At 40.6% G+C, this 18,910-nt stretch overlaps 1 protein-coding gene across 2 annotated transcripts in view; it reads left to right on the top strand.

Moving 5' to 3' along the window:
- Positions 1-18,910, top strand: part of LOC106052962 (equilibrative nucleobase transporter 1-like) — a 156,812-nt gene that overhangs the window by 51,689 nt on the left and 86,213 nt on the right. For both annotated transcript variants that reach the window (XM_056007036.1, XM_056007035.1), the window contains exons 2-3: positions 7,247-7,752; positions 13,513-13,752. In XM_056007036.1, coding sequence (XP_055863011.1) covers positions 7,376-7,752; positions 13,513-13,752 — 617 coding nt within the window. In that variant the 5' untranslated portion in view covers positions 7,247-7,375. The remainder of the gene's footprint in view (positions 1-7,246; positions 7,753-13,512; positions 13,753-18,910) is intronic.

Genomic DNA, 18,910 nt, shown 5'->3' with positions numbered 1-18,910 from the left:
GCCCCAGTTTTCACAGCGCGACGCCATGATGCTCTGTCATGTGCCTCTGTCTCCCAGGTGGCTGGTTCTATGCTGAACGCCTTCAGTGAAGCTTTGAGGGTTGTCCCTGAAGTGCGTTCTTTGGACGCCTTGCGAGCGCTTTCCTTCGCTTAGTTGGCCATACAAGAGTCGTTTAGGGATGCGGTGGTCTTCCATTCTGTGGAATACAATATCTTATACATTACAGACATTACTTCAAAACAGAAGATGATTACGTGTGGTAGAGATAATATGTACAAATATGTAAGGGAACCAAATCCTACATATTTAGCCATATATATGATTTCGAAGGATTATTTTACCTTGTTGGCATCAAACAAAATAATTCATACCAATAACTAATTGTTTTTTTTTATTGATACGTGTCTTGTCCATGCCAATGACAAATTTTGCAAAGTTTTAACTTGGTCCAAGAATAAGTGTGGGAGAAATAACGAGAACAACATTTTTTATCAGACGGACAGACAGACAGACAGACAGAGTGAGTTGATGTAAGTTTTGTAATAACAAAGAAGGCAGGGATGTCTGAGGTAATACAAAGATAACTAACGTGAGGGAACGAGAGGACGTCTCAACCCTTGTGTAAGTCTACTCCTAGCCCTACTACCTCTACGTAGTCTACTCACGAATTTCAGCCATTGGTCATCTGTGATTGATGACCATTCCTCACCCGTCCCAGTTAACCACACAGTATTCAGGTCATTCGGACTGACCATTACCCTACAAGAATTGACCAAAACGTAGTGCTAGGTTTTATTTGGGTGTAGTTCAGTTGCGCATATAGGGTTATTTTGAAGGACATATATCCAAAGTGGTCAACTTCTTACGCGTTTTTGAAACAATTCAAATATCTATTCGAAGAGAATCATGCACCATCAAAAAGAATTAGATAAATTACAGAAATGGAAATCAAATTGGAGAATACAAAAAATAGTCACTTATTAAGAGTAACTAAAAAAATAAACAAATAAATTATTATATCTTATTTTATGGTAAACCAGTAGCACAAACTAAAAACGCAAAATATCTAGGTGTTATAATAAATGATTAACTGTCATGGAGACCCCAAACTGATGGAACTTTTTAAAATCAAACGAAGCATTAGGGTTTATTAAAAGAGGTGAATGTGGCTGATGTAGTGAATGTGGCTGAGGTGGTGAATGTGGCTGATGTGGTGAATGTACATGGATATTGTTTATGTAGTAGATGTGGCGAATGTTGTGGATATGGTTAATGTAGTAAATGTGTAGAATTGAGTAAATATGGTTGATGAGGTAGATGTTTTGAATGTAGATGGATGTGGTGAATGAGGTTGATGTGGTGAATGAGGTGGATGTGGCTGATGTGATGAATGTAGTGGATGTGGAAATTATAGTGATTGTAATGAAAGTAGTGGATGTGGTTAACGTGGTCAATATGCTGGAAGCTTGTTTACTAGGAACAAAGCTCTACTCATTCTCATGATGATAAAACTTTGTGTTTTTAGGGAGTTATCGATTGAAGAAGCAATCATAAATTTGATGACTAAAAAGTCTAAGCCAGTGATTCTCACTCTGTGATCAACTCGAATCTTACATATAAACAACTGTTTATGTGAAAGGCTCCACCACATCGGTAGCTCCTAAAACTAATAGAAGTAAATGTACCAGGGCGAACTTTTTTTTCTCTGTAATATGGACTATAGCTATACAATTGTTCTTTTAAAATTTCTCGCCTCCCACAGCTTCGCTAGAACTGCTTAACTCTTTCTCTCCGTAATTATTTACCACATTCTGGTGGAATCAACGCTGGTATCGTCAGTTAGGAGAGAAAGAGTTAACATTGTAAAAAGAGGAATTAGCTGCTGATGTGGCATGTCTATAGAAGTACAGCTCTCTGACAGGTAACAAGAATCTTCTTAGGAATGTTCAGGGCCTCGAATGTGTCTGCCGAGTCAGTGGTGGTTATCCCTAGAATGATATAACCACAGGGTAAATTGTTATTTTAACGTCCATACTCGCTAAACGTCAAAGTTTTGTCGATTCAACTCCAGTGTCATGTCAGTAAAATAGTTGTTTACAAATATAGTAGTTGATTAGTTCGCTCGTAAATCTTCTTTGGCAAGTGTCTGTGGTATTGCGGCATATCTTTCACAGCAAGGTGATTTGCCAATGTGCTGGTGGATTAGTATCGCACCTAGGTAGACAAATTCTGTAAAACTGGAGAACCTTATATTATGTGTCTGATTGACTCATTCTCCTTTTTTTTTTACTTTTGGCATTCTGGGTCTCAGAATATGTTTTTATTTATTTACATTAGACGCAGCATTGTTGGTTATAAAAATTACTGAGGTCATGTGGTGAGTTCATGTTATGAGGTCATGTTATGAGGTCATGTTATAAGGTCATGTTATGAGGACATAAGCACCTGGCCTGACACATGATCTTTATTATGAAAGATACCCTTCCTTAGTACGAGTACTTACCCTATTAGATTCTCGAGTAATCCAATGACCTACTAGAAATGTAAATATCTATTTTACTGACAAGTCAGTGGATTTAGTGGGTTGATCACAGTGTTGCGCGAGGTGGATTGAACTAAAATTGAAAGATTATCAATATTTAGGTACCTTATTTGGTTTCAATGGTTGTCATGGCCGGGGGTGTCAATTGGGATAAGCTCTTATTGTCTATAAAATACTCCTAATGGCATGCGTCTCAGATAGCCTCTGACAATAAGTCCAGCACCTGGCCCGCTCGTGTGGCTTAGATATTAAGCCCGGCGAAGCTGTTTTTACTAACAGGTGGAGGGGTGAAGGCGGATACCAGGCGCCACAAAGCCAGGAGCTTCGGGCAGATGGAGCTCGTCAGCCTAGTAGGGCAATTCATCTAGGACATGGGTACTCTGACTTCAAACCCCCGCTGCCTTGTGGTAATAAGGCTTCAGGAGACAACATGGAGGAAAAATCAGGAGTGAAGCCCCTTAGGCGTTAGGAGTATCAGCTATGAAACTCCCCCCGGCAGCTTCTGTAACTGAGTTGGTGCCAAATGTAACGTGAAGCGTTCCTTTGGATCTCATCAGCAAGGTCGAGAGAGGGACCATGACGCATGGGCCACCCATGGCGCCTTTATCTAAGGCCCAGGAATATATCCTCTATGTGCAGAGCTAGCGCGACTAAAATATATATTTCTTTTACATCATAGAAAACTGTTTGAATACAAGTTAAGGTTACCTTGTTTAAAAAATAAAACCAACTACGTCTAAACTTTAAACTAAGTGCAGTTGTTCAGTGGACCAGCCGTCCGGAGTTTTAACTGGGCTATAGCTTTCATAAACATGAAGAGATGAGTATCTCAGTTAACAAAGTTCTGTAAGATGGACTATTCAGATGTTCTTTCTAAATACCTCGCCTCCCACAGAATGAGAACCTTGACTCGTCCTTTTATCACACTCAGACATTTCTAGTCTCGGAAGGTTTATGGTTGTCTGCTCTTGGTTTTGCTTCTATTGACTGTCATGTCACTTGTTGGCTAGCAGCATTCGTTTTCCTTCATCATTCCCGCCACTTTTGCTCTTCGTTTTTGTACCATATCTTGCAAACCTTATAACAAAATGCCGACCCTCCATGTCACGTGACTCCGCCCTTTATGTCATGTGACCTCTTCCATCGCTCACGCTTTTTTGTTTTGTTTTAAAAGATAACTTCTGTTTGTTTGTTTTTATCGGCGCCACCCCCTCGCCCCATGGGGAAACAGGCGCTGATTATGTCATGAACTTACACACTCACATCGACAGACACGCCGACAGACTGGAGTTACGATAACACAGAGATACCCACGGTGAGCAACATACACACACACACCCCACACGCAAACACACACACGAATACACACACACAATCACATACTAGCACAGTCTTAACTGGGCTCATTAGAAAACTATTTTCATAATTCTGGATTTATATTCTCTTAGACGCAAAGAATGAAACGAATACACAGAGTCTTAGGGAAAAAAAACAACGACCCTGTGTTAAGATCGAAAAGTTTCATTAATTTGCGAATTGATCAATAATTTTGGTGATGAAATCCTGTCTCTCTAAAACCTTTCCCTTTCGTCTGAGTTTTAATGAACACAACCAGGACACAAAAAAAAAAGAACAAGACTATAGAAACAATAGATAACTCTACAATCTACCATGTTCATAAGCTCTCCACAAGCTGAGTGGATATCGTGTTGGCTTGAGAAGGCCTGACCCATGAGCTCGAGATCAGAAGACGATCTACAAAGGGGACTAATTCAGCTTATACCACCACCTCAGTCAAGTACAAGTTCTTTCCCTTGTTCGAAATACCAAACCAAATAATTATTGGTCAATTAGTTTTCAATTTTTTTTTATAAATGCTCTTTTATTGTTAGTCTAGCTCTATTAGAAATAAAATTAAATGACCGATCCAAACAAATTGATAATAATATAATATATGTTTTTTTAAAAGTATTTTTTGTATATTTTGCTTGTTAAACTTTCGAGGATAATGCCCTTTGAGGCTGCACTGTCTGTGCCGCCGTAAATTTGACCTGTAATAATAAGTATTCCAAACAGGTTTATCTAGAACCATTTGTTTAAACTTCCTAAGACAACAGATATCCCAAAACATAAAAAACCTGACCTTCTCTGACCATATTCATTAATTGTACCCCGCTATCCGTTTTCTGGTTCAGCAAGACGAATTTGGCATAATCTGCGTAAACAATCTTCAAGGTCACCACCATTAATCCCGCCAAAACTTGCAGCACTAGAAGTGTGACAAGTTGACAGCAGACGAGGATCAAAAAATGTCTTAATTAATGATTCGATATGGTTAAAACTTTACAGCCTAACAAGTCCACCTCCTTTTTTTTTTTTTTTTTTTTGCTGTACTAAAACTTTTTACATTTGTTTATACTTTACAATATCAGTGTTTTCAGATGTTCAAATGTCAGAATTTTTCAAAAAGATATTCTTTAACCATATAAAGTTAAAATAATTGTTTAAAACAAAGGGAAGCTAATCAATTTAAACTTTTCCACGAAGGCAGTATTTATTGCTAGGGTTTGAACATGTCAAAATGTCAGAATCGACAAAAAATTGTGTAGCAACATGAAGTAAAAAACATTCTTTATAACAAAGGGAAACAACTCTAATGAGGAGAATCAATCTTGACTATTTTTTGGACCATATGCAGTTATCTTCCTTGTCACGTTTATCCTGATGGGTGCAATTAGCAGAGCTATAATCATAAACAAACAAACAAACGAGAACAGTAGATAGTCGTTTATCCGGTACATCAAATATCCGGACTGCCACTTATATCTACTTTTCTGTTTAACAGTATGGTAATTAAATGGTCCTGCTACTGTACAGAGAAAGATCAGCGCTTATTTCGTACAAGAATGGTAGGCTACTACAAATAACGCTTTGCTCCCAGTGACGTAGCTAGGGATTTGGGAGCCGGGGCGGGGGGGGGGGGGGGCTAATGACGTTTTTAAGGACCCATGCAATTTTACATTCGACGTCATAACATGATATAATGTACTTAATAAGTATACAAGTCTAAATTTTAATGGTTTCAGTGTATACGTAAAATTAATTAATGTCGATGTTTATTTGCGAGATAGAACACAAGTGACAAATCTCAATTCATATCGCCTCACGTCGTGCGTTCTGTTGTTGTGGTGTTGGTATTAGATGCTTTAGTATAGAGGGACTTCCTTTGGTCCGACAGTTGGGCTGGGCGGGGCACGTATCCCGTATTGGAGACGAACGTATGCCAAAGTCAGTCTTTTTTGGTGAGCTAAAATGTGGTCGACGTAACAGAGGCGCCCCACGGAAACGCTTCAAAAAACCAGCTTAGGCGTCAACTTTCCTTGGCTGACATAGAAGAGAGCACCTGGTTGCATGCGGCCTCAGAATGAGACAGCTGGAGGTCACTACGAAGGCCGCGGGATACACATTTGAGACCAAAAGAAAATCTGCTGCTGAGGACAAACGCAAACGGCGAAAAGAATCTAAATCGACCGTCAGTAGACAATGGTTATGCTTGCCCTGGATGTGGCAAAATATTTAGGTCACAGCTGGGACTGCGCAGCCACGGGAAATACTACATTCCTCACTAATCTTCGGACTCGAAGACTAGCCTTATTATTATTATTAGATGTTTTACATTTAGATCTAAAATATTACTAACTCACACTCAGGTACTGCGGTTCGACAACACACACAACATATACTAAATCTAGAAATGACTTAATAACGCTTTTCAACTTGAATATACCTTTTAATACATAATAAAGGGGGCACAGTCCAATGTCATCAGTTCCTAACAAATATCACGTCTTGCTTCAGCTAAAAGAGTGCGTCTCCAACTGTCGTTACAATCCCAGAACTACTTCCGTCCAAAATAAACTGCAATTTAAAGTCGCGTCGCTAAAAGGAAATTCCCGATTAAACGAATCCCATTCTAAAAACTGTGCAGCTAAGGCATCTATAGCATTATCTAGATCAGGGGTTCTCAGCCTGTGGGTCGCGACCCTCTTGGGGTCGATTGACGATTTGCCAGGGGTCGAAAAGACCATCGAAAATATAAATTGTTATAGTCTACTCTTCTATTGCTGTATGTGTGTGTTTGGGGGTGGGTGGGGGGGGGTCGATGCGGAGTGAGAGAATGTAAAAAGGGCTCGCCGAGCTTAAAAAGTTGAGAACCGCTGATCTAGATCAATGCTGTCTTGTATTTCTGACTTCACGTGAATAGCAAGATAACATGGCAGTCACGTAATGTTTAATATTCAACGTAAAAAAAATAATTAGGACGTTCATTTGGGGGCCAGCTCAAGTGTGGGCCTAGAGGGACTTTCTACGCCACTCTTTGCTCCACTGTATCTTTTACTTGACTTTTATGTTAAAGCATTGCGTGGCACCGCCATATAAGTTTTCTTTATACTTTTGGTGAAATGGACAGTTTATGGTATATACTATTTTTCATTTAGTTATCCAGACTTTCAAACCCTGTACCCAACTGATCCAGATAATCCATGTACTACTGTACTCGTTCGTTGGTTTGTAAACAGATAGTAACAACTAACCTTTCTCATCAGAGTACCCACATAGACTCCATAACAGCTCATATTTGGTTTTATGATTTCCGATTGTTTTATCACTAGTTTCATAGTTATGTTCTCAATGTATTTACAGATGTACGCCAACATGATGGAAGCCAATGTCTTACTAAGAGCTATGAAATTAAGCGACAACAACGGAAATGTATGGCAGCTAGTTTATGAAAATGCAGTAATGATCTAGAAGTGTTCGTTTCCTTACAAGATGACCCGGAAGTGTTCAAAGAAGGCTATAGCCTTGACCTGGGCCCTGCTGGAGTGCATGTTCTTTTCGTCCGTCGTGTTAGGCTGGACATGGATGTCCATCGTCTTCCGGAGCGACGGCTACTTTCCGGAGTACTGTAACCGGACACTGGAGAACGACTCACTGCTGAATGTTGCCGCGACCCAACTTCCCACCACTGCGGCAACGGTGGTGTCGAAAGGAGGGGTGCGCTGCCGTGTTTCAAGAGCGCCCTTCAACAAGACCACGCCGAGGAGGTGCAATCTGAAAAGGGCGCCAATGGAGGACGTACCAGCAGCCAGCACCAACAGTTATCAGATCGACTTTCTCAGAGTGGCTGACGCACACACTTTGGAAAGGTGAGTGGTTTTTATAGAGAGAGTGTGTGTGTGTGTGTGTGTGGACGAGCTAAGTGATTGGTTGGTGGCTATGTAGTGTAACTGATGAAAGATAAGCGGCATTGTCGTCAGCTGTCTTGGGTAGGCCACAGACGACTCCAGATTGCCAGAGTGAAAAGACGTGTTTTTGTAGTGAGCTAGATTCTGTTCAAAATACAATGTTAATATTTTTACGTATTTATTTCATATAAGGTTAAAATCTGCATATATTGTAAACAAAAAAAAAAAGAAGTTATATTTAATATTGCTCACGATTAAGTTACTCAAGTTATTTTTAAAAATTTACAAGTTAAAATATAATACGCCTACAGCGGTTTAGTTGTCTACCAGCAGTTTGGTGCTACAAGTCAACGACCGACAACAACAAGTGGATAGACATGTTTCATTAAGTCATAAAAAAGTAAAGTTCCCCTTTTTAGACCTTGAGATCTATTGGACAGATGATGTAAAGGTCATCTGTTCCTGGGTCCACGGTTAACGAGGGTGTCATGTGGCTAGCACAACGACCTACCGCCTTAACTTTTCCCCACCGGTTCAGAAGCCAAGCACTTTACCGCTCAGCGCCTCCTCATTATGTCATGCTTTACATTATATTCATTTTTTTTTTACATTGACATTTTTTAATTCATTAAATACTTAATTTTGATAAGTTCACACACACATAAACTATTAATAAAATTAGTAATATCTCTATATTATATTTAGAAGGGCACTGATTGATTCACAGATTCCCCTATCACTCATTCTTCCTCTTGTCGTGGGCGAATATGAACGATAGTAAATTTTATTTCTTAACTTGGATCTAGGACGACTAAGATATTTTTTTTTTTAAATCTTGAAAATTTTAAATATAAATAAACACGAGATTACTTTTTTTTTCATTTATTTTTTTTCTGCATACTATTTATAACGCAATATCCGATACAGTTTGGGATTAGTAGCGCTGCAGGCTCTGCCAGACTGTAGCACAGTGTGCCACAATCTGCGTAAGGAGAAGTTTGGAAGGGCACAATTGTTGACTCTTGAAACATTATACCTCCACCGACACAACTTTTCTTAGCCATGGCCGACTTGAGTTACTATGGTGTAGGCTTCAATCTTTGATATAATCGAACGGTCTTCATTATCGTCTGATTCTTTTAGCTTCCGGCTGGACCTGGGATTAGAAGTACGGCATATTGCTTATGAAGTCTGTGGATTTTGTCACGTGATCTGAAGATGTAAAGTATGTCTTTTGAAACTTTGTTGTTGGATTTTTGGCATATTATCTATTTGTGTAATAAAGATGGAGGCACATTTCTTATTCCGTATGCTAGAACAAATTCGTACAAGTGCTCCTTCTTCCCTAGTGCCATTAGAGAATGAAATGGTTGGCCTGAATCAGCCAGGAAAACCAATGACTTGGCAGAGTTTAAGTCATTGATCAACATGCATGACTAGATTATCACATGACATGCGTAGGAAGTAACGTCTGTAATATGTAAGATAAGATAAGATGTAATAAAAATTACAACCTTTGCAGTCTACACTTTTACTATTGTGAGACTCCACTAGACCACTTATTGACTCCACTAGACGAGGTGTTGGCTCCACTAGACTAGGTGTTGGCTCCACTAGACTATTTGTTGGCTCAAATAGACAAAGTGTTGGCTCCACTAGACTAGTAACTGGCTCCACTAGACTAGGTGTTGGCTCAAATAGACAAAGTGTTGGCTTCACTAGATAAAGTTTTGGCTCCACTTGACAATGGGTAGGCTCCACTAGACTAGTAACTGGCTCTACTAGACTAGATGTTGGATCCACTGGACTAGTTAATGGCTCCACCAGACAAGGTGTTGGCTCCACTAAACTAGTTACTGGCTCCACTAGCTTAATTACTAGCGCCACTAGACTAGTTACTGGCTCCACTAGAATAGGTGTTGGCTCCACTAGACTACGTGTTGGCTCCACTAGACTAGTTACTGGCTCCTCTAGATAAGTTGTTGTCTCCTCTAGTCACGGCGCTGTCTCCACTAGACTAGATGTTGTCTCCACTAGACCAGGTGTTGGCTTGAGATCCCACCCAATGTCTATTGGTTCCCTGGTGCAGAGCAAATCGATGCCATTGGATTAGTTGAATAATTTACTTTGGTCCTGATGTAAACAGACTAACAGGCTTGCACTTAAGTGAGTAATTCAGGTCACACTGACCTGTTGAGCTCAGTATGTTTAGAGTTGAGAATGTTAAACAAGAAATCTACAAGATGAAATGAAACGTCCCGAGTCGCTTTTTTATTAGCAGAAACACACACACACACACACACACATATATATATACACACACACATCAACTTAATATAGTTACATTATACACGTGTAAAAGGTGCGTGGTGGCCGAATGGTTGTAGCGCATGACTTTCCTAAGGCGGGGTCTAGAGTTCGAATCTCAGTGAAGATTTTAAACTTTGGAATTTTTAGGGACGCTCAACTTCAATGCATACAAGTTGTGAAATCAAATGCGAATATTTTTTTGTTTGGGCCACATGACAACCTAGTTAAAGGTCGGGTGTAGAAACAGGTGAGCTGGACATCGTCTGCCTCCATAGGTCGCAAAGCTGGACATCGTCTGCCTCCATAGGTCGCAAAGCTGGACATCGTCTGCCTCCATAGGTCGCAAAGCTGGACATCGTCTGCCTCCATAGGTCGCAAAGCTGGACATCATCTTCCTCCATAGGTCGCAAAGCTGGACATCGTCTGCCTCCATAGGTCGCAAAGCTGGACATCATCTGCCTCCATAGGTCGCAAAGCTGGACATCATCTGCCTCCATAGGTCGCAAAGCTGGACATCATCTGCCTCCACAAAGCTGGACATCATCTGCCTCCACAAAGCTGGACATCATCTGCCTCCACAAAGCTGGACATCATCTGCCTCCATAGGTCGCAAAGCTGGACATCATCTTCCTCCATAGGTCGCAAAGCTGGACATCATCTGCCTCCATAGGTCGCAAAGCTGGACATCATCTGCCTCCATAGGTCGCAAAGCTGGACATCATCTGCCTCCACAAAGCTGGACATCATCTGCCTCCACAAAGCTGGACATCATCTGCCTCCATAGGTCGCAAAGCTGGACATCATCTGCCTCCATAGGTCGCAAAGCTGGACATCATCTGCCTCCATAGGTCGCAAAGCTGGACATCATCTGCCTCCACAAAGCTGGACATCATCTGCCTCCATAGGTCGCAAAGCTGGACATCATCTGCCTCCATAGGTCGCAAAGCTGGACATCATCTGCCTCCACAAAGCTGGACATCATCTGCCTCCATAGGTCGCAAAGCTGGACATCATCTGCCTCCATAGGTCGCAAAGCTGGACATCATCTGCCTCCATAGGTCGCAAAGCTGGACATCATCTGCCTCCACAAAGCTGGACATCATCTGCCTCCATAGGTCGCAAAGCTGGACATCATCTGCCTCCATAGGTCGCAAAGCTGGACATCATCTGCCTCCATAGGTCGCAAATCTGGACATCATCTGCCTCCACAAAGCTGGACATCATCTGCCTCCACAAAGCTGGACATCATCTGCCTCCATAGGTCGCAAAGCTGGACATCATCTTCCTCCATAGGTCGCAAAGCTGGACATCATCTGCCTCCATAGGTCGCAAAGCTGGACATCATCTGCCTCCATAGGTCGCAAAGCTGGACATCATCTGCCTCCACAAAGCTGGACATCATCTGCCTCCACAAAGCTGGACATCATCTGCCTCCATAGGTCGCAAAGCTGGACATCATCTGCCTCCATAGGTCGCAAAGCTGGACATCATCTGCCTCCATAGGTCGCAAAGCTGGACATCATCTGCCTCCACAAAGCTGGACATCATCTGCCTCCATAGGTCGCAAAGCTGGACATCATCTGCCTCCATAGGTCGCAAAGCTGGACATCATCTGCCTCCATAGGTCGCAAAGCTGGACATCATCTGCCTCCATAGGTCGCAAAGCTGGACATCATCTGCCTCCATAGGTCGCAAAGCTGGACATCATCTGCCTCCATAGGTCGCAAAGCTGGACATCATCTGCCTCCATAGGTCGCAAAGCTGGACATCATCTGCCTCCATAGGTCGCAAAGCTGGACATCATCTGCCTCCATAGGTCGCAAAGCTGGACATCATCTGCCTCCATAGGTCGCAAAGCTGGACATCATCTGCCTCCACAAAGCTGGACATCATCTGCCTCCATAGGTCGCAAATCTGGACATCATCTGCCTCCACAAAGCTGGACATCATCTGCCTCCATAGGTTGCAAAGCCAAAAAGAGCTACTTTTGCTTAACATTTACATCTATGTAAAACGTGTTTCATCCCTTTGCCCTCTCTGTCAACAGTCAGCATTTCACAGGTCATAAAGCAAATATAACCGTTACCATTTCCAGCCATTACAACCTTGCTCAACCAATGTTTCCTTATAAGAATAAAAAAAAATGTAACTGAAGGTTTATTTCCCCTTCTTCTATATAATTCTAAATTAATTAGTACCGCTAATTGATGAACTATTTGGATAATTTTTGATTGATTCATGTATTATCTTCGATTATGAATACTTGGGAAATAAAATGTGTAGACAGACAGACAGAGTGAGTTGCTATAAGCTTTGTAAATAGAATCATTACTTTTGTTTTGAGTGCAAAGTGTCACACTGAATGCCAGCAAGTAATGCACTTTTGGGATTTCTCGTTTGAACTTGTGCCCAATGTTTTCAACCTGATAGAGCTGACATGAAGCAGACACTGAGCCACTGTATGTTGAGAGAATCAGTTGGGTCAACGCAACGATGGGCACGCTTGAACGAAATGCTAAAGATAAGGAAACGGGAAAAAGAGAGAGAGAGAGAGAGAGTCAGAGAGAGAGAGAGAGAGACCGATCGAGACATGAACATGAAGATAAAAGGACAGAGATGTAGAGATAGATTAAGTAAGATACAGAGAGGAAGATACAGCTTGATTGATAGACAGAGAGAGAGAGAGAGAGAGAGAGAGAGAAAGACACAGAGGCAAAGAATATGAAATATATTGCAAATAAAGAGAGAAAGAGAGAACGAGAGAGAGAGAGAGAGAGAGAGAGAGAGAGAGGGGGAGTGAGAGAGAGAGAGAAGAAAGTGAGAAACAAGCAAAAGTTTAAAAATACTTAAAAAAAAAACAACCTTATAAGAGGAAAGAGCCACTCAATTACTGCTATTTCTATACATACTGCACGATTTATTTCCCCTGTTTCTTTACCAAACACAATTAAATATTAAAAACTAATTAACTAGCTAATTGGCAAATTCTTATATCAATGATTTATGTGATGTCATCGACAATGAAAAGTTTCAAACTTGATCCGAGAAGTGGAAGTGGGGGAACAAACGAGTACAAGAATCCACCCAGACAGACAGACGGACGGAGTGAATTAGTATAAGCTTTTGTTATAAAAGAGAGAACCAGAGAGACAGAGAGAATGAATAATACAAGCAAAGAAAAGGAAAGAGAGAAAAAGAGAGAGAGAGAAAGAGAGAGGGAGAGAGGGAAAGAAAGAGGGAAAGAGAGTGAAAAAGAAAGAGAAAGAGAGAGGGAAAGAGAGAGGGAAAGAGAGATAGAGAAAGAAATGCAGAAGGAGGAAAATAGAACAAAGAAAAAGAACAAGAAAAGAGAGAGAGAGAGAGAGAGAAAGAAACAGTCTAATATTGTTGTTTTTTCCTTCCATGTTGTAGATTCAAGAGGAGAGAACCCAGCAACATTTCCATCTTCACCACTCCGCTCAGCGTCACCGTGTCGTCCCATGATGCCACTGCATCAACCTTCGACCCCGGGCGAGACGAGGCTATGGGCCACTGCCGGGAGAAACTGCGCATTATGTTCGCCCTGGTGATCATCATCCGTGATGTGCTGACCTTTCCCCTGGGCTACACCTTTGACACGTACGGCACTACAAGGACACGTCTGCTGACAGTGTAAGTACAGAACACGTGGGTTAGTTGGTGAGCAAGTTTTAATACTGTATCCAAGGAGTCCTTGTTTTTTCCTTGAGAGCCAATAGGGCTCTCTCTCTCTTTCTCTCATTCGATATATCTAATCTACCTAGTACCTACCAACATATCTATCTATCTATAGGCCTATAATCCAGGGGTGGGCCAATTAAGTCCTGCGGGCCACATGCGGCCCTCCGGAGTGTTTTATGCGGCCTGCGAACACCTACAGAAATTCGGTGTACCCACAGGTCATACTGTAATCTTACATATAAAAAAATGCAAATATATTAAAATAAATAATTCTAAATATTTACAGAAATTACCGAAACTTCTGGTTATTATCACTTATAATGAATGGGCTTAAAAAAAACATTGTCTCTAGACGTCATTCTAAAAAGTTTTAAATAAAAGAAGATCACTCTTATTGGCAATATTTCGTAACATTCAGTCCAAGATACAAACTCAAACCATTATTAATTCAATGCTATGAAGAACTGTGTTGAAAGTTGCCCTGGCTAGGAACAAGATGGCAAATGTAACAAATGATGAAGCCCGTGCAGGAACTTAGAAATTTTTTTTTTGGTTAAATTAATGAACAATACCCAACCATAAACCCTAAACGGAAAGGTTTTCTTAAAGCTACATTGAATATCATTCATTCTAACACCAATTAATAATGTCTGTCCCCAAATATTTTTAATGCTGCCCTCGATGAAAAAAGGTTGCCCACCTCTGATCTAATCTATCTATCTAACCATCCATCCATCTATCCGTCTGTCTATCTATCAATCTATCGCTCATATCGGTCAATTAGGTCGAATCTATGGACGACAAAGCTGACCAGATACCCCAACCCATCTTATCACCCTCGCCTGTCCTCGTGGACTGTCACAGTCGTATGTCTCACAAGTTTACACTGCGTTCTCTCATCAATAACATAGCAACACCTCCATCTGTCTGTCACCCGGGGGCTTCCAGTAGGGCAGCAGATGTCTCTCTATCCACCTCTCCCCCCCCCCCACCTCTCTCTCTTTTTGATTAATCTCATACAAAGTAACTACAAGCCCCCAACTACTAATTACCCGGAACTTCAAGATTCTGCGTGGGGAAACTTCGACAGGTGACGAGAGACTACTTGACAGTTTCCGGAATTCTGCAAGTAATTTGCAACGCTCTCCAAGTTCTGATTGGTCTTTCCGATAATTGGAAGAAAGCTTAAACTATCTATTTAAACTTTATGAACTTTGGTTGAATTGAGTTCTTCTTCTTCTTCTCCTCTCTCTCTCTCTCTCTCTCTCTCTCTCACACACACACACTTTTTTTGCTTTCTTCAAGTGTTCTTTAGAACCGGATACGTTTGCATTGTGGGAATGGTTGCTGTCAGACGACAGCTTAAGCTTAAAACTTAACGTAGTTAATAGTTGTTTTTTTTTTGTTTTTTTTTTAGTTTAAAACAGTTTACAGTTTAAATAATTAACTTAAATTAAATAATGAAATAATCCTAAGTATAAAATAATCATAAGTATAAAATAATCCTAAATATAAAATAATCCTAAATATAAAATAAACCTACATGTTGTCAAACACTTTACATTCCTATGATGCAGTGTCCAACGATGGGTGTCTGTCTAAGGAAACAGACAAACTTCTGGCTAAGGATACCAGCGTTTTAGGCCTCCCCCCAAAGCAGAGTTTGGGGGCGTAGGTCTCATCGCTTACCGACGAGAATCAATGTCTACAAAGCAGTGGTTCTCACTACTCTTTTGTATGGCTCTGAGACCTGGGTGCTTTAGATGGCATGGCTCCTCAAACGACTCCATCAAAGGTGACTTCATTCCATAATGGGCATACGCTGAGAAGACAGCCTTACAAATAGACATGTTCTGATAGAGGCCGATGCAGACAGTATAGAAGCATTTGTTAGCATTCGACAGCAACTCTGGGTGGGACAACTATTCCGTATTTGTAATGACAGCTTACTAACGATTTTTTTTTTGGGGGGCGAGCTTGAAGGAGTTGGGTATAACAGATGTGACTCCACCGGAAGCGCTATAAATATCACATAAGGCGCCTACTGGCATAAAGCAGCCTTTATAACGGTCAACCACCTGTTTGCCCAATGTGACCAAAAAGTTAAGATTTTTTTTTTTACTAAATATACATATATTCTGAAATTTTAAAGAAAATCGTTAGAGCCGTTTGCAAGTTTTCAATATAAAATGTATATAAATATCTATGTATCTATCTGTCTGTCTGTCTCTCTGTCTCCTTATCTATCTATCTATCTATCTATCTATCTATCTATCTATCTATCTATCTATCTATCTATCTGTCTGTCTGTCGGTCTGTCGGTCTGTCGGTCTGTCTCTCTGTCTATCTATCTATCTATCTGTCTATCTATCTATCTATCTATCTATCTATCTATCTATCTATCCATCCATCCATCCATCCATCCATCTATTAATCTATCTATCTATCTATCTATCTATCTATCTATCTATCTATCTATCTATCTATCTATCCATCCATCCATCCATCCATCGATCCATCCATCCATCCATCCATCCATCTATCTATCTATCTATCTATCTATCTATCTATCTATCTATCTATCTATCTATCTATCTATCTGTCTGTCTATCTATCTATTGAAGAATTGCTCGTATTGGAGTAAAGGATTTTCAGGAGTGTTAGAAACAATCTCTTTAGTAAATGTGTTCTAAGAAAGTACCCTGACTATCGAGTATCGACTTATCTTTGTTAGAACCAGGTTAGAAGATCAGAACAAAGACATTGCCACATCTTGTTAACGTGACCACAAAAAAAAGGGGAAATTATTTCAAGGGAAATTCTTGTATGTGTCAATGAAGACAAAAACATTAATTTTGAAGAAATAAAAAAAAAATAAACATTATTCAGCATCTAAAAGCCAAGATAATGGCTTTTAATGAATCAATATTAGATCATTGGGAGGTCACAGCCTCAACTTATTCCATTGCTTCTAGCTTAATGTTAGGCTCGAGGTCCTGATTTTGAAAGCTCATTCTCATCCCCGAGTCCCCCCCCTCCCTCCACCTCCTCCCACACCTCTTTACTCCCCTCTCTCATGAGGTCACGTGTCTCTCTGATCAGCCCACCCACCACATATGTTTTTGTCTTTTTGTTTTCATATTTACTTGAGTTTCTGTTTCCTGTGTTTTCCGCCTCACTTCATGCGCCCTCGGCAATCTTCGTGGTCTGTGTTTAGTTTATGCAATTGTTACAATTTCCCCATCCTTTCTCTTTGTCCAAATCTTACATTTTCTTCTCTCTACTTTTTGTTTTTCTCTTTGTTTTCTATTGTTCATTCAATTTGTATTCCTTTACAGTTGATTGCTGCTATCCGTTCTTGTTGTTCGATGTCTTTATTCGTGCATCAATCTTATCCCCCCATGCACATTGATCTCTAAAGGGGTGGCTGAGTTGTTAATCGCTTGGCTTCCAAACCTGGCATTCCTGGGTTCGAATCTCGACGAAGACTGGGATTTAAGTTAAAAAAAATTTTTTAGGGCGCCCCTGAGTCAACTTAACTCTAATGGTTTGAAAAAAAATATTTTAAAAAATAGTTAACATGCATATTTTAGTAAAAAAAAAATAAAATATTTTTGATCTTGTGTAGAAGAAAGGCTCTTGGAAGACGTCCGTCCGTAAATCCGGAGCTGCATTTATTATTTACGAGCTTGCTACAAGCCAACACTTCTTAATCACGACAGTGTTGCCAGCCGACGTACAATCTAAAGTATTTGTGGTAAATATACGAAAAAAAAAATGTTAGCAACTAAAACGTTAAAGTATCCGGCCCGTCCAAATTCGCATATGTTTTTATCCCGTTTGTGGAGGCCCTCGGGTAGTGTGACAGCCTCTTTTGAGAATCCCTGGGACATGAAGTGATTTGTAGCTCTTGGTCTGAAACTGACCACGAGGTGGAAGACAGTTGTTACTTGGTCCTCAGAAAGGAAGTACCTACTTTAATGTTTGTGAAAGGAGAGGATTATAAAGTATCATTGTGCAGTATTCATATTTTGGACTTATTTCTGGATTAATTTCTGAAGCCATTCACTTATGTATCGAGCCTTTATGTGTGGATTGCTTATTTAGCATTGTCTAATAATAACTATATATTGTCTGCTAACGAGAGTGTCGCTCGGTGTTTTTTTAACATTTGTTGTAATAGTCTAGACACAGGCCAAATTCAGAGCACAGGACATTCGCATAAACAATGACAATAACACATAATGTAATAGTCTAAGGTCGGCATATCAGAGCCTAACATCCTGAATACATAGTTGTTACAGGTAGTAGCACCGCCTGCCCTCGCTTAAACCCGGACCTATATTTATTGTACAGAGACAGAATTTAAATCTATTTATAGTAACGTCCATGGCTTACGTTGAAGATCGAGCCGACTTTACAAATCTAGACATGTGTCAATTTTTACCGTAATTTGCAAACTTTGTATGATACAGTATAGACCCATTGTCCCATTCCCTCTATAGTCTCCTTTCAATCACGAAGAGACATAAGAATCATCTCATAGAAATACAATGAATGCCTGAGCATGAGCTAGGGTCGATACGACGTCTCCCACTCAGTAAGTTCAGCTCTTCAGGCAGCCCACTAGTTTAAAAGAACGTCAGGCAGGGCCCTGGGGGTGTGTGCTACAAACTGTTGAAGGGTCACCGGCTCCTTGTTTTTCCTCAGTGTTGACTCCCTAAGCCTTACAATATTAATTTAGAAACTAATTACTTTTTTAAAAATCTACTAAAAAAAGGAGTGTAGAATAAATGAGAATTGGACCAGCTCACATCACAATTGCAAGAAGAAGGGCGCCTATTTTTAGCTCTCTACATGACCATCGCATAATTTTTCGACTCAGAACCGGACACAACAGAATGAGACAACATATGTTCCGGAAGCTTAAAGTTGGGACTAGAGAAACCTGCCCTTGTGGAGCATCAACAGAGAATGCGGATCATGTCCTTCAAAGCTGCGTACTATATCAAGAAGCCCGAACCGAGACTCTGGCCCCAAAACCTCCTATAAAAGAAAAACTATACGGAGAACTGTCTGATCTGGAAACCACTGCGCAGTTCATCTCAGA

This window comes from Biomphalaria glabrata, chromosome 12 (assembly GCF_947242115.1).
Source record: "Biomphalaria glabrata chromosome 12, xgBioGlab47.1, whole genome shotgun sequence".
NCBI lineage: Eukaryota > Metazoa > Mollusca > Gastropoda > Planorbidae > Biomphalaria > Biomphalaria glabrata.
This window is presented reverse-complemented; position numbering and strand designations above follow the sequence as displayed.